Source organism: Bos mutus, chromosome 28, assembly GCF_027580195.1.
Source record: "Bos mutus isolate GX-2022 chromosome 28, NWIPB_WYAK_1.1, whole genome shotgun sequence".
Taxonomy (NCBI): domain Eukaryota; kingdom Metazoa; phylum Chordata; class Mammalia; order Artiodactyla; family Bovidae; genus Bos; species Bos mutus.
In genome coordinates, this window is record NC_091644.1 from 32840491 (window position 1) to 32867665 (window position 27175).

Sequence of the window (27175 nt, forward strand, 5' to 3'; positions counted from 1 at the left end):
CTTGGACTGCAAAGAGATCCAACAAGTCCATTATAAAGGAGATCAGTCCTGGATGTTCTTTGGAAGGAATGATGCTAAAGCTGAAACTCCAGTACTTTGGCCACCTCATGCGAAGAGTTGACTCATTGGAAAAGCCTCTGATGTTGGGAGGGATTGGGGGCAGGAGGAGAAGGGAACGAAAGAGGATGAGATGGCTGGATGGCATCACTGACTCGATGGACGTGAGTCTGAGTGAACTCCGGGAGTTGGTGATGAACAGGGAGGCCTGGTGTGCTGCAATTCATGGGGTCGCAAAAAGTCGGACAGGACTGAGTGACTGAACTGAACTGAATAATGCGTGATGTTGAGCATTTTTTCATGTGTTTGTTAGCCATCTATATCTCTTCTTTGGAGAAATGTCTGTTTAGCTCTTTTTCCCACTTTTTTTTATTGGGTTATTTGTTTTTCTGGTACTGAGTTAGTTGTATGAGCTGCTGGTATATTTTGGAAATTAATTCTTTGTCAGTTGTTTCATTTGCTATTATTTTCTCCCATTCTTGAGAGCTATCTTCTCAACTTGCTTATAGTTTCCTTTGTTGTGCAAAAGTTTTTAAGTTTAATCAGGTCCCACTTATCTATTTTTGTTTTTATTTCCATTACTCTAGGAGGTAGGTCATAAAGGATCTTGTTTTGATTTATGTCATCAAGTGGTCTGCCTATGATTTCCTCTAAGAGTTTTATAGTTTCTGGTCTTATATTTAGGTCTTTAATCCATTTTATCTTTGAGTATGGTGTTAGGAAGTGTTCTAATTTCATTCTTTTAGATGTAGCTGTCCAGTATTCCCAGCACCATTTATTGAAGAGGCAGTCTTTGCGCCAATGTATATTCTTGCCTCCTTTGTCAAAAATAAGGTACCCATAGGTGCATGGGTTTATTTCTGGGCTTTCTATCTTGTTCTATTGGTTCATATTTCTCTTTTTGTACCAGTACCATACTGTCTTGATGACTTCTTCCAGCTCCATCCTTCTTTCTCAAGACTGCTTTGCTATTCGAGGTCTTTTGTGTTTCCATATGAATTGTGAATTTTTTTGTTCTAGTTCTGTGAAATATGCCATTGGTAATTTGATAGGGATTGCATTAAATCTATAGATTGCATTTGGTAGTATAGTCATTTTCACAATATTGATTCTTCCTACCCAGGAACATGGAATATCACTCCATCTGTTTATGTCATCTTTGATTTCTTTCATTAGTGTCTTATAATTTTCTGTGTACAGTTCTTTCATCTCCTTAGGTAAGTTTATTCCTAGATATTTAATTCTTTTTGATGCAATGGTGAATGGGATTGATCCCTTAATTGCTCTTTCTGATTTTTCACTGTTAGTACATAGAAATGCAAGTGATTTCTGTGTATTGATTTTGTATCCTGCAACTTTGTTAAATTCACTGACTAGCTCTAGTAATTTTCTGATACTATGTTTAGGGTTTTCTATGTACAGTATAATGCCATCTGCAAAGAGTGAGAGCTTTACTTCTTCTTTTCTGATCTGGATTCCTTTTATTTCTTTTTCTTCTCTGATTGCTTTAGCTAGGAGTTCCAGAACTATGTTGAATGATAGTGGTGAAAGTGGACACCCTTGTCTTGTTTCTGATCTTAGGGGGAATATTTTCAGTTTTTCACCATTGAGAATAATGTTTGCTGTAGGCTTATTATATATATATATATATATATATGGCTTCCTGGTGGCTCATTTTCACCATTGAGAATAATGTTTGCTGTAGGCTTATATATGGCTTCCCTGGTGGCTCATTTTCACCATTGAGAATAATGTTAGCTGTAGGCTTATCTATGGCTTCCCTGGTGGCTCATTTTCACCATTGAGAATAATGTTTGCTGTAGGCTTATATATGGCTTCCCTGGTGGCTCATTTTCACCATTGAGAATAATGTTTGCTATAGGCTTATATATGGCTTCCCTGGTGGCTCAGAGGTTAAAGCCTCTGCCTGGAATGTGGGAGACCTGGATTCAATCCCTGGGTCAGGAAGATCCCCTGGAGAAGGAAATGGCAACCCACTCCAGTACTCTTGCCTGGAGAATCCCATGGAGAGAGGAGCCTGGTAGGCTACAGTCCATGGGGTCGCAAAGAGTTGGACATGACTGAGCGACTTCACTTTCACTTTATTATATATATGGGCTTCACCTGTGGCTCAGCTGGTAAAGAATCCACCTGCAATGAGGGAGACCTGGGTTCGATCCCTGGGTTGGGATCTAGAGCCCCTGGAGAAGGGAAAGGCTACCCACTCCAGTATTCTGGCCTGGAGAATTCCATGGACTCGCAAAGAGTCAGACACAACTGAGCGACTTTCAGTTTCACTTTCACTATCACATGTATGGCCTTTACTATGTTGAGGTAGGTTCCTTCAATGCCCATTTTTTGAAGAGTTTTAATCATAAATAGGTGCTGAATTTTGTCAAAGGTTTTTTGTGCATCTATTGAGATGATCATATGGATTTTATCTTTCAATTTGTTCATATGGTATATCACACTGATTGATTTTTGTACACTGAAGAATCCTTGCATCCCTGGAATAAAGTCAACTTGATCATGGAATATGAGCTTTTTGATGTGTTGCTGAATTTTGTTTGCTAAAATTTTGTTGAGGATTTTTACATCTATGTTCATCAGTGATATTGGCCTGTAGTTTTCTTTTTTGTGTTGTGTTTGTCTGGTTTTGGAATCAGGCTGATGGTGGCCTCGTAGAATGAGTTTGGAGGTGTTCCTCTGCAACTGTTTGAGAGTTTTAGAAGGACAGGCATTAGCTCTTCTCTAAATGTTTTATAGAATTCTCCTGTGAAACCATCTGTTCCTGGGCTTTTGTTTTTTGGGAGATGTTTGATGACAGCTTCAATTTCAGTGCTTGTAATTGGGTTGTTCATAATTTCTATTTCTTCCTGGTTCAGTCTTGGAAGACTGAACTTTAAGAATCTGTCCATTTCTTCCAGGCTATCCATTTTATTTGCCATATAATTGTTCATAATAATCTTTTATAATCCTTTGTATTTCTGCATTGTCTGTTGTAACCTTTCCTTTTTCATTTCTAATTTTGTTGATTTGATTCTTCTCTTTTTTCTTAATGAGCCTGGCTAAGGGTTTGTCAATTTTGTTTATCTTATCAAAGAACCAGCTTTTAGTTTTATTCATCATTACTGCTGCTTTTTTCATTTATTTCTGCTTGAATCTTTATGATTTCATCCCTTCTACTGATTTTGGGGTTTTCTTCTTCTTCTTTTTCCAGTTGCTTTAGGTGTAATGTTAGGTTGTCTATTTGATGTTTTTCTTGTTTCTTGAGGTAGGATTGTATTGCTATAAACTTCCCTCTTAGAACTGCTTTTGCTGCATCCCGTAGGTTTTGAGTTGTTGTGTTTTCATTGTCATTTGTTTCTAGAAATCTTTTGATTTCCCTTTTGATTTCTTCAGTAAACTTGTTTTAGAAACATGTTGTTTAATCTCCACGTGTTTGTGTTTCTTACAGTTTTTTCTTGCGATTGATATCTAGTCTCATAGTGTTGTGTTCAAAGAAGACTCTTGATATAATTTCAATTTTCTTAAATTTACTGAGGTTTGATTCGTGACCCAAGATGTGGTCTATTCTGGAGAATGTTCCATGTGCACTTAAGAAGGTGTATTCTTCTGCATTTGGATGGAATGTCCTGAAGAGATCAATGAGGTCCATCTCATCTAATGTATCATTTAAGACTTGTGTTTACTAATATTATGTTTTGGTTTGAGTGGGGTGTTAAAGTCTCTTACTATTATTTTGTTACTGTCAGTTTCTCCTTTTATGTCTGTTAGTGTTTTTCTTACGTATTGAGGTGTTCCTATGTTGGGTGCATAGATATTTACAATTGTTATGTCTTCTTCTTTGACTGATCCCTTGATCATTATGTAGTGTTCTTATCTCTTGTAAACTTCTTTAAGGTCTATTTTGTCTGATATGAGAACTGCTACTCCACCTTTCTTTTGCTTCCCATTTGCATGGAATATATTTTTCCAGCCTCTCACCTTCAGTGTATATGTGTCTTGAGGTCCGAAGTGGGTTTCCTCTAGACAGCATACATATGGGTCTTCTTTTTGTATACATTCAGCCAGTCTATGTCTTTTGGTGGGAGCATTTAATCCATTTACATTTAAAGTAATTATTGATATATATGTTCCTATTGCCACTTTCTAATTGTTTGGGGTTGATTTTGTAGATCTTTTTTCTCCTGTTGTATTTCTTGACTGTATAAGTCTGTTTAACATTTGCTGTAAAGCTGGTTTGGTGGTACTGAATTCTCTTTTGCTTTTCTGAAAAGCTTTTTATTTCTGCATCAATTGTGAATGAAGCCTTTGCTGGGTATAGTAATCTTGGTTGTAGATTTTTCCCTTTCAGTACTTTAAATATATCCTGCCATTCCCTTCTGGCCTGAAGAGTTTCTGCTGAAAGATCAGCTGTTAAGTGTATGGGGTTGCCCTTTTATGTTACTTGTTGCTTCTCCCTTGCTGCTTTTAATATTCTTCATGTTTAGTCTTTGTTAGTTTGATTAGTATATGTCTTGGCGTGTTTCTCCCTGCGTTTATCCTGTATGGGACTCTTTGTGCCTCTTGGAGTTGACTATTTCCTTTTCCATGTTGGGGAAATTTTCAACTATAATCTTCAAAAAATTTCTCATACCCTTGACCCCTATAATTCAAATATTGGTGCATTTGATAGGTCCCAGCAATGGCACCCCACTCCAATACTCTTGCCTGGAAAATCCCATGGACAGAGGAGCCTGGTAGGCTGCAGTCCATGGGGTCGCTAAGGGTTGGACATGACTGAGCAACTTCACTTTCACTATCCTGCATTGGAGAAGGAAATGGCAACCCACTCCAGTGTTCTTGCCTGGAGAATCCCAGGGACGGGGGAGCCTGGTGGGCTGCCGTCTATGGGGTTGGTTGCACAGAGTTGGACACGACTGAAGCAACTTAGCAGCAGCAGCAGAGGTCTCTGAGACTGTCCTCAGCTCTTTTCATTCTTTTTTACTTTATTCTGCTCTTCATAAGTTATTTCTACCATTTTATCTTCCAGCTCACTGATTCATTCTTCTGCTTCAGGTATTCTGCTATTGATTCCTTCTAGGATACTTTTAATTTCAGTAATTGTGTTGTTTGTCTCTGCATGTTTATTCTTTAATTCTTCTAGGTCTTTGTTAATTGATTCTTTTAATTTCTCCATTTTGTTTTCAAGGTTTTCTATCATTTTTACTATCATTATTCTGAATTCTTTTTCAGGTAGTTTGCCTGTTTTATCTTCCTTTATTTGGACTTCATTTGTGTAGTATTTCTCTGCCTTTTCATTATTTTTTTTTTAACTTATTGTGTTTGAGGTCTTCTTTTCCCAGGCTTCAAGGTTGAATTCTTTCTTCCTTTTGGTTTCTGCCCTCCTAAGGTTGGTCCAGTGGTTTGTGTAAGCTAGGGTGAGATTTGTGCTGAGTTTTCGTTTGTTTTTCCTCTGATGGGCAAGGCTGAGTGAGGTGGTAATCCTGTCTGCTGATGACTGGGTTTGTATTTTTGTTTTGTTTGTTGTTTACATGAGGTGTCTTGCACAGGGTGCTACTGGTGGTTGGGTGATGCTGGGTCTGATATTAAAGTGGTTTCCTTCCTGTGAGTTCTTACTATTTGATACTCCCTAGGGTTAGTTCCCTGGTAATCAAGGGTCTTGGGAGTCAGCTCCCACTCCATAGGCTCAGGGCTTGATCTTTATTGATCCACAAATAATGGACAGTTGAAAATGTATGCTCCCATTTTGTTATGGCTCCCAGATGATGTCAGGCTCTGTACAACAGAATTCTCCAAGTAAAAGTCTTGCTTGGCCAATAGGAAGTAAACAATCAAAAAATAGAGATCAGCTGAGTTCTGCCTCACCTGAGCTTCAGGATAAACAGCAAATACAGTACAATAGTCCTATGGTCTCTTTGATAAGCTTTCCTATCTTCAACAAGTATCTGGAAATTTTAGGATACAGTGAAGGCAGTGCTCAGATGAATATTTACAGCTACAAACACCTGTGGCGCAGGAGGGCTCCCCAGCTCCTACTCCCTGAATCCTCTCCTCCTCCTCCCCTCCTCTTTATCTCTCCCTCAGTCTCTGCCGGGCACACGTGGTGCCAGTTGGGCCTGACCCGACCAGAAAGAGAACAGGGTGGGAGGTGGTGGTGGCAGCAGTGACCGGTGACCAAAATCGAGATCGCTTCCATAATTTCTCTTTTTGATAGCCTGTTGTTAGTGTATAGACATGCAACAGATTTCTGTATGTTAATTTTGTATCCTGCAATTTTACCAAATTCATTGACGAGCTCTAATAGCTTTTTGGCAGCACCTTTAGAAGTTTCTATGTATAGTATTATGTCATCTGCAAACAATGATAGTTTCGCTTCTTCCTTTGCAGTTTATATTCTTTGTATTTCTTTTTCTTTTTTTTGTGTGTGTGTTTTTTTTTTTTTTTTTTGTATTTCTTTTTCTTTTGTCTGACTGCTATGACTAGCACTTCTAATACTATGTTGAATAAAAGTGGTGAGAGAGTGAGCATTCCTGTCCTGTTCCTAACCTTAGAGGAAATGCTTTTAGTTTCTTACCACTGAATAATGATGTTAGCTGTTGCTTTATCATATATGACCCTCTATACACACTCTGCTAAGAGTTTTATTGTAAATGGATGTAGAATTTTGTCAAAAGCATTCTGCACCAAATGAAATAAACATATCTCTATAATGTTTTGCAACAGTTTGAGAAGGGTAAGTGTTAACTCTTCTCTAAACATTTTGTAGTATTCACCTGTGAAGTCATCTGGTCCTGGACTTTTGCTTTTTATGATTTAAAAAAAAATACTGATTCAATTTCATTACAGTAGGTACAAAATATTATCTGAAGTATTTGTTTTGAAATTATAAGACATACAAAGAAACAGGAAAATTCCACCTATACTGGGCGAACAGCCAACAATAGAAACTGTTTGTGAGAGGATCCAGATATGGGACTTAGCAGACCTTACAGCAGCTATTATAAATACATTCAAAAACTACCAAGCTTAAGGAAATAAATATTAGTATGAAGGCAGATCATCACATAGAAAGTAAGAATAAAGAGACAAATCAAAATTCTAGATTTGAAAATTATAATAACTGCAATAGAAATTCACTGGAAGGATTCAATAGTAGATTGATGCTTACAGGAAGAAGAATTAGTGAAAGTGAAGATGCTCAACCAACAAAAGGCAATCTAAGGAACAGAGAGAGAAAAAATAAAGAATAAAGCCTCAAATAAATGAAGGATACCACTAAGTGCATTAACATTCATAATGGAAGTACCAGAAGGAAAGAAAAAAGACCAAGGAGCAAAAAAAGTATTCAATGAAATGATGGCAAACATTTGGCAAATGTAAAGAAAAACATTAATCTGCAAATTCAACAAGATGAACTCCAAGTGGGATAAACACAGAGATGCATCATAGCAAAACTATTTAAGAAACAAAGAAAAAACTTTAAAAGCAACAAGAGAAACACAATTATTAACATACAAGGAACTCCAATAAGATTAACACTTGACTTCTCATCTGAAACAACAGAGTCCAGGAGATGGGGTGACATATTCAATGTGCTGGGGGATAATGTGTTCTAGTTCTAACTTTTTAGCGGAACCTCCATACTGTTTTCCATAGTGGTTGAACCAATTTACATCTTAACCAATGGTGTACAAGGGTTCCCTTTTCTCCCCATCCTCGCCAACACATTATTATCTCTTATCTTCTTGATGCCAGCCATTCCAACTGGTGTGACGTGATATCTCACTGTGCTTTTGATTTGCATTTCCCTGATGATTAGTAATGTTATCTTTTCAGGTACCTGTGAGCATTAAAAATACTATTTCTATAACTCATTAATATGCATTATTTTTCCATTACTATACTCTCAGCTCTTAAGAGTACAGCAGGTACTCAAAAATTATTTGAGTCAAAAAAATGAGTGTATGAAAGAATAGCTAATAACAGCATGAATACAGAGCAATGGAGGTTGTAAGATGAGCAACTGAAACTGCTTTGAGAATCATAGAGTAACCAAGGAAAACAACAATAAAATGGGGTGGGCAAAAACTGGATTACTGGCAAATATAAGAATGATAAATATTCAAAAAGTGAATCAAAAGGAGAACATTTTTACTAAGAGTGGTATCTGGAGACTTCTAAGTTACTTCTAAGTATTAGGACCTCTAAAGTGATATTCTTTAAAAAAAAAAATTGAAAGTTGTCAACCTCTGGACTAATCAGAGGAAGATAATAAATTCCCTGGTGTTCACCTGTTCAATACACATTAACTCACCTGAGAAGCTTTGGCTTAGGAATTCTTCCTCCAATATCCATGGCTCTTCTCCTTGCTCCAGCCTGAAGATCACCTCTGGTTTGGTAATACAAAACCCTGTTAAAGTGAAATAATTTATGACGTGGGCCAGGTGGCCTAGATTTCAGGGCCTCTGAAAGAGGAGGAAGCTTCTAGAGCTGCTCAATGAAGGTGCCATTGAACATTTCACTGGAGAAGCAAACACAAATATCTTCCTGGTGCCCCAAAGTGACCTATAAACATTGAGTCTTTAATTCCAATCTTAAATATCATTAAACTTCACATGATGTCCATAAGCTTCTTAATTAAAAGAATTTTTTTGTTACAACTTTGTGGCCAAGGAAAGCCCCACAAAGAGGATCTGATTTAATACTCATATGCATGTATTATTACTTTATGCTTTAGTCTGTTTGGGCTGTTGTAACAGAATATCATAGACCAGGTGGCTTTAAAAACAGAAATTTACTTCTCACAGCCTGGAGGCTGGGAACTCGGAGATCAAGGTGCCAGCATGGTCAGAATCTGGTGCGGCCTCTCTTCCTGGTTTGCAGATCGCTACCATTTTGCTGTGTCCTCACAAGGTGGAGAACACCAAAAGATCCCTTTTCTTCTCCTATTTTTGTAAATGCATTAATCCCACCATGAGGATCTAATAATTCAATCTAAACATCCTTGAGGATTGGGGTTTAAAAGAATTTTTAAATGCCATTTAGAATTGCATAATAAACCAACCTTACCCACTGAGACAAGGTTCCTGTAGTTCTCCAGCATCACATCTCTATACAAGGACCTTTGAGTTGAGTCCAGGTGCTGCCACTCCTCCTGGGTGAAGCCCACAGTCACATCCTTAAAGGATACTAATCCCTGGAATTTCTGTTCAATCTGAAATATTCAGAATTAAGATGACATGGAAAAGATGTATGGAAGCAAATCCCTACCATGATTATTGTTTACAGATTACTAAACTGGTTTGCAGAATGTTCCTTTTGCTTTATACTCTGGGAGAACAAGAGAAAGCATAAAAGAAATATTCTGTAAACCAATTTGCATTAATTATTAATTCTCAAGTTTCCACAATGGATCTGGAACTATTCTAGTTCTTGTAAATATTAAGATTAGCAAATACCATCCTGAGTCAAGAAGCATATAATCTGGTAAGAAAACATGCAGTTCAGTTCAGATAAGTCGCTCAGTTGTGTCCGACTCTTTGCGACCCATGAACCACAGCATGCCAGGCCTCCCTGTCCATCACCAACTGCCGGAATCTACCCAAATCCATGTCCATCGAGTCGGTGATGCCATCCAACCATCTCATCCTCTGTCATTCCCTTCTCCTACTCCCCTCAATCTTTCCCAGCATCAGGGTCTTTTCAAATGAGTCAGCTCTTCACATAAGATGGCCAAATATTGGAGTTTCATCTCCAACATCAGTCCTACCAATGAACATCCAGGACTGATCTCCTTTAGGATGGACTGGTTGGATCTCCTTGCAGTCCAAAGGACTCTCAAGAGTCTTCTCCAACCCAACAATTCAAAAGCATCAATTCTTCAGTGCTCAGCTTTTTTTATAGTACAACTTTCACATCCATAAATGACCACTGGAAAAACCCTAGCCTTGACTAGATGGGCCTTTGTTGGCAAAGTAATGTCTCTGCTTTTCAATATGCTATCTAGGTTGGTCATAACTTTCCTTCCAAGGAGTGTCTTTTAATTTCATGGCTGCAATCACCATCTGTAGTGATTTTGAAGCCCAGAAAAATAAAGTCACCCACTGTTTCCACTGTTTTTCCATCTAGTTGCCATGAACTGATGGGACCGGATGCCATGATCTTAGTTTTCTGAATGTTGAGCTTTAAGCCAACTTTTTCACTCTCCTCTTTCATCAAGTGGCTCTTTAGTTCTTCTTCACTTTCTGCCATAAGAATGGTGTCATCTGCATATCTGAGGTTCTTGATATTTCTCCCAGCAATCTTGATTCCAGCTTGTGCTTCTTCCAGCCCAGCATTTCTCATGATGTACTCTGCATATAAGTTAAATAAGCAGGGTGATAATATACAGCCTTTACCTATTTGGAACCAGTCTGTTGTTCCATGTCTGGTTCTAACTATTGCTTCTTGACCTGCATACAGGTTTCTCAAGAGGCAGATCAGGTGGTCTGGTATTCCCATCTCTTTCAGAATTTTCCACAGTTTATTGTGATCCACACGGTCAAAGGCTTTGGCATAGTCAATAAGGCAGAAATAGATGTTTTACTGGAACTCTCTTGCTTTCTCGATGATCCAGCGGATGTTGGCAATTTGATCTCTGGTTCCTCTGCCTTTTCTAAAACCAGCTTGAACATCTGGAAGTTCATGGTTCACGTATTGCTGAAGCCTGGCTTGGAGAATTTTGAGCATTACTTTGCTAGAGCATGAGATGAGTGCAATTGTGCGGTAGTTTGAGCATTTCTTGGCATTGCCTTTCTTTAGGTTTGGAATGAAAACTGACCTTTTTCAGTCCTGAGGCTATTGCTGAATTTTCCAAATTTGCTGACATATTGAGTGCAGCACTTTCACAGCATCATCTTTCAGGATCTGAAATAGCTCAACTGGAATTCCATCACCTCCACTAGCTTTGTTCATAGTGATGCTTCCTAAGGCCCACTTGACTTCACATTCCAGGATGTATGGCTCTATGTGAATATGAGTGATCACACCATTGTGATTATCTGGGTCATGAAGATCTTTTTTGTACAGTTATTCTGTGTATTCTTGCCACCTCTTCTTAATATCTTCTGCTTCTGTGAGGTCCATACCATTTTTTTCCTTTACTACCTGGCATGCTGCAATTTACGGGGTTGCAAAGAGTCGGACACAACTGAGCGACTGAACTGAACTGAAGCCCATCTTTGCATGAAATGTTCCCTTGGTATCTCTAATTTTCTTGAAGAGATCTCTAGTCTTTCCCATTCTATTGTTTGCCTCTATTTCTTTGGATTGATCGCTGAGGAAGGCTTTCTTATCTCTCCTTGCTGTTCTTTGGAACTCTGCATTCAAATGGGTATATCTTTCCTTTTCTGCTTTGCTTTTCACTTCTCTTCTTTTCACAGCTATTTCCAAGGCCTCCTCAGACAGCCATTTTGCTTTTTTGCATTTCTTTTTCTTGGGGATGGTCTTGATTTCTGTCTCCTGTACAATGTCACGAACCTCCGTCCATAGTTCATCAGGCACTCTATCAGATCTAGTCTCTTCAGTCTATTTCTCACTTCCACTGTATAGTCATAAGGGATTTGATTTAGGTCATACCTCAATGGTCTAGTGGTTTTCTCCACTTTCTTCAATTTCAGTCTGAATTTGGCAATAAGGGGTTCATGATCCGAGCCACAGTCAGCTCCCAGTCTTTTTTTTTTTGCTAACTGTATAGAGCTTCTCCATCTTTGGCTGCAAAGAATATAACCAATCTGATTTTGGTGTTGACCATCTGGTGATATCCATGGGTAGAGTCTTCTCTTGTGTTGTTGGAAGAGGGTGTTTGCTACGACCAGTGCGTTCTCTTGGCAGAACTCTATCAGCCTTTGCCCTGCTTCATTCTGTACTCCAAAGCCAAAAACATGGAGTAATATGTTACAAGTACTGTGGTTAAAGTACACACTCAATAGATTAATATAAATAAGAAGCAAAACTACTTCTGTTTTGAGCTTCACTGAGGAAGAAGAGCTACTGAATAAAGAGTGACACTGTGTTCTTCATGAATATAAGGTCACTGCACAAGCAAAGGCTAGGGCCCTCTAACACTCTCAGGAAATGAGTAACAAGGCAAACAGGAGTTGAGATCAGAAAAAGGGCCACAGAAGTACTCAAGGAAAGCACTACAGAATAACTTTAGACCAGTGGACTCCAAAGTATGTGATCACTTCCCATCTTAAAGAATACTTTTGAACACTACAGAAGTTTGTCTATAAACCACAGAAATAAACTAACAAGAAGTTTATTACAAACTTTATTCTTATTTAGACTTAAGAATGTAGGTAAAAATCTAGTATGCTATTACACTACAATACATATCTTAGGTCCTAATTCTTCAATTCAGAGACAATAATTAGGATGTGCAGCAGATGATACAGGAGAAGATATTCAACTAAACTGTTTTCAACGTCATCCAGAGTGGGGAAAAAAAGAAGGGCATGTTAACCTACTCCAGCATTCTTGCCTGGAGAATCCTGTTGTCAGAGAAGCCTGGAAGGCTACAGTTCATGGGATCACAAAGAGTTAGACACGACTGAGCAACTAACACAACACCAGAGTGCATGCCTCTACTTTAGGCATCATTGTTGCAGACAGAGCTGCCGAAGGAGAGATTCAACAATATACTGAAAATACATGACTAAGTTTTTATTTCAGACCAATTCTGTTTTTAAAAAGAGAATGGAAAGCAAAAGGACAAAAGAACCCACTTATATAAACTTGAAACTTGGATGCAAATAGTGAAGTGCAAGCCTCTCAGTTGTGTCCAACTCTTTGCAACCCCATGGACTGTACAGTCCATGGAATTCTCCATGCCAGAATACTGGAGTGGGTAGCTTTTCCCTTCTTCAGGGGATCTTCCCAACCCAGGGACTGAATGCAGGTCTCCTGTGTCTCTCAATTGCAGGCAGATTATTTACCATCTGAGCCACCAGGGAAGCTCAAAAGGTTTAGAAATTAGATACAAGTTCAATATAACAAATATCAGAATATTAAAAATTTTAAAGGTATAACAAACAGCAGGTGTGAAAAATATAAAAGTCTTTACAAAAAATATAATGAAGGAAAATAAGAAGACCCAAATAAGTAGAAGGATGTAAGAAATTCCTAGATAGGCTCAGTATTGTAAAAATATCAATTCTCTCCATGCTGATATAAAAATTCATACCAATTGCAAAAAAAATTCCAGACAAGCTAATTCTAAAATATGTGAAAATGCAAAGGGTAAAAATACACAAATCATCTTAAAGAAAAATTAAGCCATAAGAAGTACCATATATCAAGTATAATATATTATCAATGTATCATAATTAAAATATTGTGACTCAGGCACAAGAATTTTCAAATGCATCAACAGAGTAGAAGAGTCCAAAATGTATGTATGTCACTTGATTTTTGACAAGGATAACAGAAGGACAACCATTTCAATACACAGTGTTTAATTATAGGGAGCATTTACTGCTATTTTAACTATAAACAGAAATCCATTTTAGACAGTATACAGATCTAAATTTGAAAAGTAAAACAGTAAAAATTTTAGCAAATACAGTAAGAAATACCTTCATGACACTAAGAATAAGCAAAGACTTCTTAACTAGGATGCAAATTACATTAATAATTCTACAATATTAAGATCTTACCCTTACCAAACGACAGAAAGAAAATAAAAGTACAACACAAAGTGGAAAGAGACATTTGGAACACATATATCTGACAAAGAAGTCCTATCTCTAATATAGAAAGACTTTTTTTTAATTAATGAGGACAAAAATGCAGGCCATCTTGGTAACAAACCTGACAGCAAATCTCTCAACAGAAACTATGAAAGTGAGAAGACACTGGGCAAAAATTTGAATGGGCAACTTGCAAATGAGAAAATGAAAATGGAATGTCATTTTAAAAGAGCTAGGAAAAATGTCACCAGAAAATTCTAAATCCAGAAAGAATATTCTTCTAAAATGAATATATTTTCCACATAAAGTTTGAAAAAATTATCAATAATACACACAAGTCAAGAAATACTACAGTTAAGGAAAATGATATAAAGAAAACTGAAAATGGCATTTAAAGCAACAAATATAATGTCTTTTGGAATCCATGAAAAACACTGAAAGTAAAATACATCAAAATACTAGTAATAGGATAATTAAGGTTAAACTGATTAAAGATTCTAGTACTATCTGTGAAGAGGTAAAGCACTAACTTAAGGTAAACGAAAGTAAGAATTCTGTAAAGGAAAAGTTCAACTCCTCTGTTTTACTCAGGTCACCAAATTAGTGGGAACTTTTCCCATCCCAAGCAATTAACTAAATTCTAACATTACAGCATCAGGTTCCAGGCTCAGTTCCATGTGACACCATTCCTACTTCAGACACCAAGTGTAAGCCCAGTGTATCTAACCACTGGGTAAAAACCAAGGCTCCCACACCCTCTTTGTTCAGTTCAATAATCTGACAGAGTGGCTCACAAAACACAGAAAAATAATTTACTTATGAGATTAATGGGTTAATATAAAAGGATACAACTCAGAAACATCCAGATGCAAGAGATACCCAAAGCAAGGATGGGTACAAGGTTACAAAACTTCCATGCTCTCTCAGAGCTCACTACCTTCCCAGTAATACCTCCATGTTCAACAACCTGGAAGCTCTCTGAATCCCGTAAGTAACCTGGAAGCTCTCTGAATCCCATAAGTTCACGGACTTTCATGGAGATTACATTATATATGCAAGACTGATCAAATCACTGGTCAATGGTGGCTAATTCAGCCTCCAGCCACTCACTCCTCCTCAGAGGCTGGGAGGTGGGGCTGAGAATTCCAACCCTCTAATCATACGGTTGGTTCTCCTGGTACTCAGTGCCTCATTCTTATGAGACATTTCAAAAGTCACTTCATTAACATAAACTCAGGTATGGTTGAAACAAAAAACACCATCTTAATTGTTGTGGAGCTATTTCAGGAACTAGGAAAAAATACTCAATATTATAACAACAGATTTCCCTATAGCTTTTATCACTTAAGATATTATTAGTTTTAGGGAGGTAAGTTAAGAAACCCTGCAGGAAAATCAACATACATATTTATTATAATAACAATATCACAAATGCAAATTGTAGTATCTAGAGTAAAAACTAAAAATATATGAAACTATATAACTTAAAAGCTACTAGATACACAAAGAAAATGCCTATCAAAAGGAGAATGGGGAAGATGGCAGAGGAGTAAGATGGGGACATCACCAGCCTCCCCACAAATACATCAAAAACTCATCAAGATATGGAACAACTCCTACAAAGCATTCTCTAGGCAGCAGCAGAAGACCCCAGCCTCCAGGCGGACAGGCTAAGCTCCCTGCAATGAGGTAGGAGAGAGGATGGAGACATAAAAAGGGATAAGACGGGGACCCCCCTGGTGGCCCAGTGACTAAGATGCTGTGCTCCCAATGTAGGGGGCCTGGGTTAAATCCCTGGTCCAAGAACTAGATCCCACATGCTGCAATTAAAATATCCCTTGCGCAGCCAAATAAATAATAATAGTAAAAAAAAATTTTAAAGGGAAAAGATGGAGAACTTCTGGGCAGGAGCTTATGCCCCAAGGGAAGGAGGGAGCCCTGAAACAGCAGGGGTCCCCAATGCACAGGGAAACTTCCTTCATAGGCAGGCCCAAGGGGGAGCTTCGAAGTCTTGGAAAACTAGACAAAGCAGGGACTTAAAGGCAGTAAACAGAGAAAACTGCTCTTCTCAGTCTGTTAACAGACGGCAAGCTTGGGGAACCGAGGGTGGTGCGGCATACAAGCCCAGCCAGCGCACAGCCCTTGCAGCACAGAGGGCTGGCCCAGGTAGCTGAGTATGATGCCGCAGACACACCCAGCCAGTGCACACAACCCTTGAAGTACAGAGGGCGGGCCCAGGTGGCCTAGTGTGACACAGCAGACAAATGGGACCAGGGCACCGATAGACAGGAGGAATATAAACGGGCAGTGCACACAACCCTCCTGGCACAGCTGAAAGAACACGACACTCGTGACAAAGAGGGCAAGGGGGTGAGATGAAACAAGTGCACATAAACCCCGCAACACAGAGTGCGTGCATGGGAGCTAAGATAAGTGCACACAAGGAAGCAAAGGGCAGGCCTGGGGAGCCAAAACAAGTGCATACAAGCCCCGTGACACAGAGGGTAAGCTCAGGGGCCAGAGGGAAGCCCACACAAGTCACCGTGATGTAGAAGGCACAAGAAAACATCCACACAAGCACCTTCCTAACAAGCTTCAACCAGCACCACAGGGCAGGACAGGGGAACAGAAGCACCATTTCATGATCCCAGGGACAAGTAGGGGGCTGGTGACACTGCATATATGCTGAGGTCACTTTAAAGCATCTGCAGAAATACATGTACCTAACACCATGAAAGCTAGAACGACTGCCCAAAGGCATACTGAATGCACAGACACTCCAAAACCTACTACTGGACACTGCACTGCCCTTCAAAGAGGCGAGATCCAGCTCCATCAACTGTAACAATAGCACAAGCTCCCCCAACCAGGAAAACATCACAGGACACTAACCGAACCCCATCCACAAGGGCAGACTCCACAACCAAGAACTACGACCTTGAGAACCTTTTTCAAATTTTTTCTTTTTTTCCTCTTATAAATCACACTGTTTATTCTCCCAACATATCTCCACCATCACATTAGCCTTTAGCAGTGCTGTGGAGTTTTCCTTTCTTTTTCTTGTTATAAAAACAAAAAAATTCATTTTAAGATTCTTTCTTTTTATAAATCACAGTGTTTATTCTCCATCATATTTCCACCTTCACATTAGCCTTTTGCGGTGCTGTGGAGTTTTTCTCTTTGTTTTCCTTGTTAAAGAAAAAATTTCATTTAAAGATTTTTTCTTATACATCACACTGTTTATTCTCTCTACATATTTCTACCTCCAAAAGATAAATGTTGGTTGTGTGGTTTGGAGTTTTCCTCTTTGTGTTTGTAAAAAAAAGAAAAGAAAGAAAAACATTCATTTTAAGATTTTTTTTTCCATTTTTTCCTCTTTCACTTTTTTTTCTTTTTTCTTGATGAATTTAATTTTATTTTTTATATATTCCACTGCTTTTCCTATAGTTCTTTACCAGCTGTAACTATTCCTGAATATATATAAATCTTTTCCACATACGTCTATTCATCTTTCTTTTCTTTTTCAATTGTCTCCAGCCCTTTCTTTTCTCTTTCCCCTCCCTTCTCTTTTTTTTTCTATTTTTCTTATTCTCCCCCTTTATTCCTTCACTCTCTCTTCTTTCACCAAGTTACATTGTTGAGCTCTCTATGCTATATTCCCCAGGGAGCCCTCTGCTCATGCACAGACTTACAGATTGAGCATTAGCTAATTCTGCTTTCAATTGCTTGATATCACCTCTGGGTTCTCTTGCTCACCAAGTCAATCTCCTGTACTCTTCTTTAGAATACTTTGGTTATAACTGTATGTGTGTATGTATATGTCCCAGTATTTCTGTAATTATCTGCTTGATTTCCTCCTACTAGAACACAAGCACAAGTCATCCCTAACAAGAAATCAACACAAACCACCCAACATTTCCCTCTGAGGGTAAAAATCAAAAGAAAGAAGTAATACAATCCTAAAGCCTGGGAAAAGGAGACCTCAAGTGGAGCAAGTTAGAAGGAAAAAAAGAAGATGAAAAGATAGAGAAATACAGCACAAATGAAAGAGCAAGGTAGAAAGTCACAAGACCAAATAAACAAAGAGTAAATAAGTAACCTCCCTGAAAGAGAATTCAGAATAATGATAGTAAAGATGCTCCAAGGACTTGAAAACACAAACTCATGTTTGTTGATGTATGACAGAAAACCACAACATTCTGTAAAGCAATTATCCTTTAATTAAAAAAGAAAAAAAAAGACACAAAAAAATGAAAGCAGATACATTAGTTTGCTGACAAAGGTCTGTCTAGTCAAAGCTATGGTTTTTCCAACAGTCATGTATGGATGTGACAGGTGGACCATAAAGAAGGCTGAGCACCAAAGAATTGATGCTTTTGAACTGAGGTATTGGAGAAGACTCTTGAGAGTCCCTTGGACTGCAAGGAGATCCAACCAGTCCATCCTAAAGTCCTGACTAATTCATTGGAAGGACTGATGCTGAAGCTGAAGCTCTAATACTTTGGCCACCTGATGCAAAGAACTGACTCACTGGAAAAGACCCTGATGCTGGGAAAGACTGAAGGCAGGAGGAGAAAGGGATGACAGATGATGCTGTGACTAAGACTTCCAATAATATGTTGAATAAAAGTGGCAAGAAGAGGAAAAAAAAAAGAGAAAGAATGGATAAGTAAATTGTATTCTTTTCATGTATGCAGCAATACAAGAAATAAACTACTGGTACATGCAGCAACATGAATGAATCAAATATATAATGAAAAAAGCCTCATGTAAAAATGTACACACAAATCCTATACATCTAAGTTTCAATAACAGGCAAAATTAATAAATAATGATAGACAAGCACCACAAAGGGGAAGGAAAGTTGTTCTTAAAGACTGGGAAAGTCATGAAGGAACCTTAAGGGGTGGCGGAAATATTAAATATGTTGACTTAGTTGGTAATTACTAGGATTTATATATGTGTCTTAAAAAAAGGCTGTATACACTTATATTGAATGCATCTTACACACTTTATTGTATCATGATCTAGCACAAAACAAAATTAAAAAATCAGAATTCGAAAAAGGGGAAAGTGGAATATATGAAATAGTAAATGAATTTATAAAATCAGCAATAAATATCTGCCAGTAAGTTGACAGCCAGTAGCTACAGGGGTTTGCAACAAGATAATTTATACCTTCTTAAAGGAAAGGTTTGAAAATGTGATATTTTCTTAAGTTGCTAATAGAGAATATGTTGATAAAAATCTTTGTATCTGTTGATGTAGCTACCTATCATGAGTATCAAGGCTGAGACTGCTTAAATATCTGAAGAGGGAGAGTACACTGATTGAGAAGTAAAGTAAGTTGGTAAGGTGGAGAAGTAAGGTAAGGTGGAGAAACACAGTATCACTTAGGGATCCTATGTTAAAATAGAATATTGCATTGTAAGCTGACTCAGTGTCAGAAAAACAAAGCAAAATAAAATACATCAATAAAATATGTGTGAACAACCAACAAGAAAGCACAGCAAGTAAATACATTGTGGGACAGAGGGCCTAAAACCAAACAACAATAAATGAAAATAGATTAAATCACCCAACATAAAAACAGGAATCTTAAACTTAAAAGGTCTACTTCTTAATTTTTGACTAGAAAAAACAATCCTAAGGAAAACAAAACAGGATTTTGTTTATATCTCTATCATAGTGAAAGTGTTAGTCACTCAGTTGTGCCTGACTCTTTGTGACTTCATGGACTATAGCTCGCCAGGTCCCTATGTCTATAGGATTCTCCAGGCAAGAATACTGGGGTTGGTTGCCATGCCCTTCTCCAGGAGGTCTTCCCAACTCAGGGATCGAACCCAGGTCTCCTGCATTGCAGGCAGATTTATTACCATTTGAGCTACTGGGAAGCCCCCCTTGATAGGGATACAAGTGTCTATCATAAGACTTGTAGTAATATAAAAACTAAACATCCTACATAATTCTAAGAATTTCTATTTATAAAAACTATATATATCTCTTTCTAGGACACATAATAAATATTCATAAATGGTTGCTGAATGGATGAATTAAGAACCAATTCAGTTACATTAAGTGAATACTAATTACAGTGAAAGGGAGACTCACGTGTGATAAAAAACAGTTGCAGAAAAGTGGAAGAGAGCCTAAACATAAACTCACACCACACTTAACACAGTTAATTGAAGGCAATGGCACCCCACTCTAGTACTCTTGCTTGGAAAATCCCATGGACAGAGGAGCCTGGTAGGCTGCAGTCCATGGGGTCGCTGGGAGTCGGACATGACGGAGCAACTTCACTTTCACCTTTCACTTTCATGCACTGGAGAAGGAAATGGCAACCCACTCCAGTGTTCTTGCCTGGAGAATCCCAGGGATGGTGGAGCCTGGCGGGCTGCCATCTATGGGGTCGCACAGAGTTGGACACGACTGAAGCGACTTAGCAGCTTAGCAGCAGCAATAACACACAATGTGAAAAGGATAATCTCTTTAGTAACTGGTGTTGAGGAAACTGGGTATCTACCTGCAAAAGAATAAAACTGGACCCTGATCTTACATCACTCAGAACAATTAACTTGAAATAGATCAAAGACTTAAACATAAGACCCTAGAAGAAAACACAGGGAAGGAGCTCCTTGACATTATTCCTGGCAATCATTCTTGGATAAGAAACCAAAAGCACAGGCAAAAAAAGCTAAAATAAACAAACAGGGCTACATCAAATGTAAGAGCTTCTGGGGACTTCCCTGGTGTTCCAGTGGTTAAGACTCTAAGCTACCACTGTAGGAGACGCAGGTTCAGTCCCCTGGTCTGGGAACTAGGATCCCACAATGCCACACAGTGTGGCCAAAACAAACAAAAGCATTAGAGCTTCTGCACAGCCAAGGAAACAATCAAAAAATTTGAAAAGGCAACCTATAGGAAAATATTCCCAACATGTTTCTGATAATACACAAAATACATAAAGAACTCATATAACTCAAAAGCAAGAAAGCAAATAATCCAATTTAAAAATGGTCAAAGGATGTCAATAAACATTTTTCCAAAGACAAACAAATGGCCAAAGGTGCTCAAAATCACTAATCAAATGTAAACAAAATCACAGTGAGATATTATCTCACACCTGTTAAAATGGCTATTATTAAAAAGACAGGAGATAACAAATGTTGTAAAGGATTCAGAGACAAGGGAAGTCTTGTGCACTGTTGGTGGGAATGTAAACTGGTGTAGCAATTATGGAAACACTATGGAGGCTCCTGAAAAAATTTTAAATAGAACTATTTTATGATCCAGCAATTCCACTCTTGGGTATAAACCCCAACGAAACAAAACCACTATCCTAAAGAGATATCTGTACCCTCATGTTCATTGTAGCATTACCTGCAATAGCCAAAGGATGGAAACATTCAAGGATGAATGAATGTTCAAGAAAAATGAATAACGAAAATGTAATGGTATATACAATGGAATACTATTTGGCTATAAAAAGAAGGAAATCCTGACATTGGGAAAAATGTTAATGGACCTTGAGAGCATTATGCTAAGTGAAATAAGTCAGACAACGAAAGGTATACTACTGGTATCACTTACATGTGGAATCTAAAACCACCACCACCACCTCCAATAAAAGCCAAATTCACAGAAAGAGAATGAAATGGGGGTTGCCAAGGGCTAAGAGAAAGGGGAAACAGAATGATATAAATCAAAAGGTATAAATGTTCAGTCATTATAAGAATAATTTTGCTCAGCCATAAAAAGGAATGAAATTGGATCATTTGTAGAAATGTGGACGGATCTAGAGTCTATCATACAGAGTGAAGTAAGTCAGAAAGAGAAAAATAAACATCACATATTAACACATATGTATGGAATATAGAAAAATGGTACAGATGAACCTATTTCCAGTGCAAAAATAGAGAAGCAGATGTAGGAAACGGACACATGGACATGGGAGGAAGGGGAGGGTGGGATGAACTGGGAGATTAGGATTGACATATACATACACTACCATGTGTATAACAGATAGCTAGTGGGAATATCTGCTATAAAGCACAGGAAGCTTACCTTTGGTCATCTTTTAGCCTAATTCCTTAGGATGTACCCTTCAAAGTGAAATTATAAAGTATCAAATATAAAGGTAAGCTGTGTAAAGAACTTCATAGCAGAACTATTCAGAGATAATGAAAAAAAAAAATAAAGCACAGGAAGCTCAGCTCAGTGCTCTTGATGACCTAGATGGGTGGGTTGGGGGTGGGGTGGGAAGGAGGTTTAAGAAGGAGGGGATATATGTATATATAAAACTGATTCACTTCATGGTAAATGAACCGTAATGCAATTATACTCCAATAAAAAAGATAAAAAAGAATAATTTAGGAGGATCTAATGTACAGTATGTTGACTATTAACTGTATAGTATTATATAGCTGAAACTTGCTGAGAGTAGACCTTAAGCATTCTCCAATATCAAAAAAACAAACCCAATCAAAAAATGGGCAGAAGATCTAAACAGACATTTCTCTAAAGAAGACAGATGGCCAAGAGGCACATGAAAAGATGCTCAACATCACTAATTAATAGAGAAATGCAAATCAAAACTACAATTAAGTATCATCTCACACCGGTCAGTCAGAATGGCCATCATCAAAAAACCTACAAACAATAAATGCTGGGAAAGGGGTGGAGAAAAGGGAACCCTCTTGCATTGTTGGTGGGAATGTAAATAAAACCCAAATGCCTCTCAATGGATACTTTGTGAACATGACAAAATCTACCCAGTCTACGCCAGCAGCTTTCATAATGAAGACATGTGGCAGGTATTCCCACTCAGATCTGTTTTGCTAGTGCTTGGTCAGGAAATATTATCCTTTTATTGTTCTCTTTATTTTTTACAGATGGATAACATAAAATTAGGTCCTTTAATCACATTTTTATATATATATATATATTTTTTTTTAATTCAAGATGGCTTAAGGTACTATTTAAAAAAAAAAACATGCTTGGCATTTTTAGACAAAACAAAAAATTTCATTAGGCCCCTGGGGTAAGGAAAACAAGAATAAAAAACAGAAAGCACAAAAAGATTGTATCACAATATAAAAGTTTCAGAAAATACACTATTAAATGAAAAGACAAAAAGCATACTGAGAAAAGATAATTAGTAACAGTTATAACAAAAGATTACCATTTAAAATACACAGGGAATGCATACAAAACAGTGCAAAACCTGAAAAGCCATACACTTATGAAAGCTGCACAACCACAATCACTCAGAAAATCAAAGTTAAGTTTTTCATCTATTATGGAGGAAGTAATTTTTATATCTGGAGAGATGGAAAGGAAAATAGTCTTGATTTTCATATCCTATAACTCAAACCTATTAATCACAGAACTCTGGAGCAGTGATTCTTAAACTTAGAAAGTATCTGCATCACATGAATACCCTGTTAAAACAGACTGCTGAGCCTACCCCTCCATTTCTCTGCCAGCAGGTTTGAGATAGGGCATGAGCATCTGCAATTTCACACAAGTTTCCGGGTGATGCTGCTGCTTCCAGCCAAAGAACCTCACTTTGAGAAGCACTGCTCTAGAGTCTGAGACACACCTGAAATTTGTGCAGAGTGACAAGAATATTCACAGTAGCACTGTTTATATTACTAAAAAATAGAAATTATCTAAATGTCTACCAATAGAATACTGAGAATGGAAAAATATGGCATTAAAAGGAATAAAACTACATATCAATAGATTTTAAATTACTAGTGAACCAGGAGAAAACTGTATCACAGATACATTAAAATAGTTTATGTATTTTTAAAAAGCACCCCAAACAATATATAGTATTGTTCAACTATCTACATATTTTTCCAATGTGGGGGTAAAATGAGAAGTCTAGTAGAAGCTGGAACTAAACTCAGAACTAAACTCTGGGGCACAATGAGGAGTACCCCAAGAAAAAGCCATCAGAAGAGTGGTTTCAGAAGTGAAAAAAGGAGACCTTCCAGGAGAGAGCAGTCAGTAATGCAGCAGTTGTTCAAGGAAGACAACTACAATTAAGTCACTGGTGACTTTTACCTGAATAGATTCTAAAGTGGAAAAGAACAAAGACAGAATGCTATGGGATGAAATCTGACTGAAGAACTCAGAAACATTTACCAGAGAATTTAACTTTGAACCACATGCTTCAGGACTTCTACACACAGCTTGGCGAAGATAAAACAGCTTTGTAACAAGCATGCAGGCCATTTATTCCTCTAAACATACTCTAAAAATAAGTAAGACTATCATAAAATTCATTATTTGAACCATCTCTTCAACCTTTTTACCCTCAGTGAGGAATGGTTTGAGGCACTCACTTCAGAGCTGTCCCTGGAAATTACTTACCATGTGTCCCGAGCAAAAAGGGTATCTTCCATAAGACTTTGTTGCGTCTTGAAAGGAATCTTTTTGTATCCAAAATACAGTGTATCCCTTTCTGCCATGGTTATCAGAAACATCATAAACCTATTTGCAGGTTAACTTAGAAAGTCTGTTATATAAATGATCAGTATATATAAGCCAACTTGGTTCTGTTCTTGATTTGCTATTTTTATATTTTCTATGAAGTTCAATTTTTATCTATTACTGATTTCCCATCTTAATGTATGGACTCTTACAAATCTCACAAAGTCCACTGTTAAACAAAGGAATGAATGAACAAACTCACCTGGGATTTATTCATTTTTGGCTGTTCCTGGAAAAACGTAGACAACTCTGAAGATACACTGGGTTAGAAGAAGAGGACTGGAGTCATGAAAGATCTGGCCTGTGTGGCAGTTCCTGAATTCTCCTTTCCTATTAAAGCTAAACACACCACTAGATAAGGAAAAAAATGTCAATGTCCCTTTGACCTTCAAAGACATGGATATATATATATTGTTGATGATCACCTACCTAATACAACTCTAATATTACCATGTAGCTCTTGGGTATACATTTTCTCAGAGTTAAGTATTTACCGCCTAGGGATATCTTATAACAGTTTAAGTCTCCCTTGGTGTTCATGAATTTTTTTTTAATTATAAAATTGATTAAAACAAAAATACACACAATGAATATTAATTACACCAAAACTGTTGTTAAAAAAATACTTAGGACTAAAGAAAGAAAAAGAAGAAACTCAGGACTAGGCTGTTTAACTTCCCTACTAACGTTACTAAACCTTTGCTTAGTGACTCCACAGAAAGCTATAAAAAGCAGTGCTTTAAGCAAAGACCCATGTTTTACCATTGTTGCCATTTCACAGAAGACTCTTCTATAAAACACTTGCTTTTAGTTGTATGGAAAAGTATAAACAATACTGCCTTATGAGTCAGATCTTTTAGTCTTCGCCACTAACTGATCTGAACAAGGCACTAATCTTCAGAAACAAAGAGAAAGAAATTCTGTCCAAAGAGACAAAAAAACAGATAACTCTTGAATATCCTTCCTGAATGCTAAGGCAAGCAGAAGAGAAACAACATGAAGTAATGGACATGACCGGAGGGCAGTTTAGAATCCAAAAAGGATAAATGGAGAACCAAAGGAACGGAGTCTGTGTACAAAGCTAAGCTAACTCATCAGCCCCGACTGTTGGCTCTTCTCCCAAGACCCCACGCCCCGCAACACTCGCCCCTCCACAGCAAGCATTCTCTCAGCAGCCCCGCCCCCGCCCCGTGCCACCAGATCGCTGCCTGCATCTTGCTTGTATATTAAGTCCCTCCTCCTGAGCCCTTAGAAACAGGGCGTCTCGCACGCGCACGGGGGAGGGGGGAGGGGGAAGGTCCAGCTCAGGGCTGGGGCTAGTCTGTCAGGGACTTCGGCCCACTCTTCCCAATGGAGACGCCCCCTTCTCGCCGCCCCAGGGGTCTACAGAGCTCCTCCCCACCATGGGTACTGACCTTTTCCCTCCTACTCCCTAAACTGCACGGAACCCCTACGGTCCTCAACCAGCCATCCCGAGCTCACTCGCCTCTCCGTCTCCAAGGGGCACTGAGCCCAGAAGAGTGCACAGACTCATCAGCCCCGTAACCGCTTCCCACGCACGGCTGGAGAAAAACAGAAGCAAAGGCGGAAATGCATAGAGGGAAAAGGTGGAACTAGGCATGCGCAGATGGTCCGCACGCAGGGCCAGACAGTCCACGCTGACCACTAGAACTTTGTTTCCCTTTATTCTCCCCGACCAGCGGGTTGGGATTGGCTGAGAGTCCAGCCCACCTGGCAGCGGAAGATTTGAACCTGAGGTAATTTAAGCAGCTAGAGCCGGTCAGGGACTTTCTCCAAAGTTACGGATTACAGCCGAGTTCTCTGTGCAGTCAGAATGCAGATTTACATACAGTCAAGTAAAGGAAAACTGTTCGTCAATTTCAATTTTTTTTTTTTTTAAATACTGGGAAATGGGGACTTAGTTGGTGGTGCAGTGGTTAAGATTACACACTTCCAGCAGGGAGCCTGGTTCAATCCCTGGTCAGGGAGCTGGATCCACATGCCACTACTGAGTTCACATGCCACAACTAAAGATCCAGCTGCCCAAAGGAAGATAGAAGATCCGGCAACCCAGCACAGTCAAATGAAATAAATAAACAAATACTAGGAAATATATCCCATTAATACAATAAAAGAGTTATATCATCGGGCGGGCCGGGGGGGGGGGGTGGCAGACAAGAAAGCAAGTTCATTAAAATCATGAAAGCAATAAATGAAAATAGTAGATAAATTAAGTAGACACAATCCAAAAGAAAATAGTCTTCCTCTACATATAAACATCTTGGAGAAGGGCCTGGCAACCCACTCCAGTATTCTCGCCTGGAGAATCCCATGGACAGAACAACCTGGCAGGCTACAATCCACAAGGTCACAAAGAGACAGAGGCGACTGAAGAGACATAGCATGCATATATAAATATATTCTTTCATTTGTGACATTAAAATTACTTCATAAAAAGGGAGATAAATCCTTCCATAGATTCAATATTTTTGACAAAATTCCAATAAGAATCTCAACTAATTTTGGCATGTACTCCTTTTCTCTTTGATTTTTAAAGTAGTGTGTACATTACAAAAGCATTCTCAACTTATCTGGAATAAAATTAAATCTAAACAGCCAGATGTTCTTAAAGTGCTGCATTCAATATGTCAGCAAATTTGGAAAACTCAGCAGTGACCGCTGGACTGAAAAAGGTCAGTTTTCATTCCAATTCCAAAGAAGGGCATTTCCAAAGAATGTTGAAATTACTGTATAACTGTGTTTATTTCACATGCTAGTAAGGTTATGCTCAAAATCCTTCAAGCTAGACTTTGGCAGTATGTGAACCGAGAACTTCCAGATGTATAAGTTGGGTTTAGAAAAGGCAGGAGAACCAGAGATCA

At 38.3% G+C, this 27175-nt stretch overlaps 1 protein-coding gene across 8 annotated transcripts in view; it reads right to left on the reverse strand.

Annotated features, from left to right (window-relative positions):
* ZNF33B (zinc finger protein 33B) overlaps window positions 1-25875 on the reverse strand; it is a 49672-nt gene extending 23797 nt beyond the window's left edge. For 7 of the 8 annotated variants that reach the window (XR_011462959.1, XM_070364434.1, XM_070364435.1 and 4 more), the window contains exons 1-4: window positions 25709-25875; window positions 24496-24632; window positions 9133-9277; window positions 8378-8473 (exon numbers count right to left, since the gene is read on the reverse strand). Coding sequence is in view for 7 of the 8 variants with exons in the window: in XM_070364434.1 (XP_070220535.1) it covers window positions 8378-8473; window positions 9133-9277; window positions 24496-24510 (256 nt within the window). In the remaining variant the exon portion in view is untranslated. Of the gene's footprint in view, window positions 1-7022; window positions 7281-8377; window positions 8474-9132; window positions 9278-24495; window positions 24633-25708 lie in introns of those variants that run through there. The other variant, XM_070364437.1, reaches the window with a different exon arrangement.
* Between the last annotated feature and the right edge of the window lie 1300 nt (window positions 25876-27175).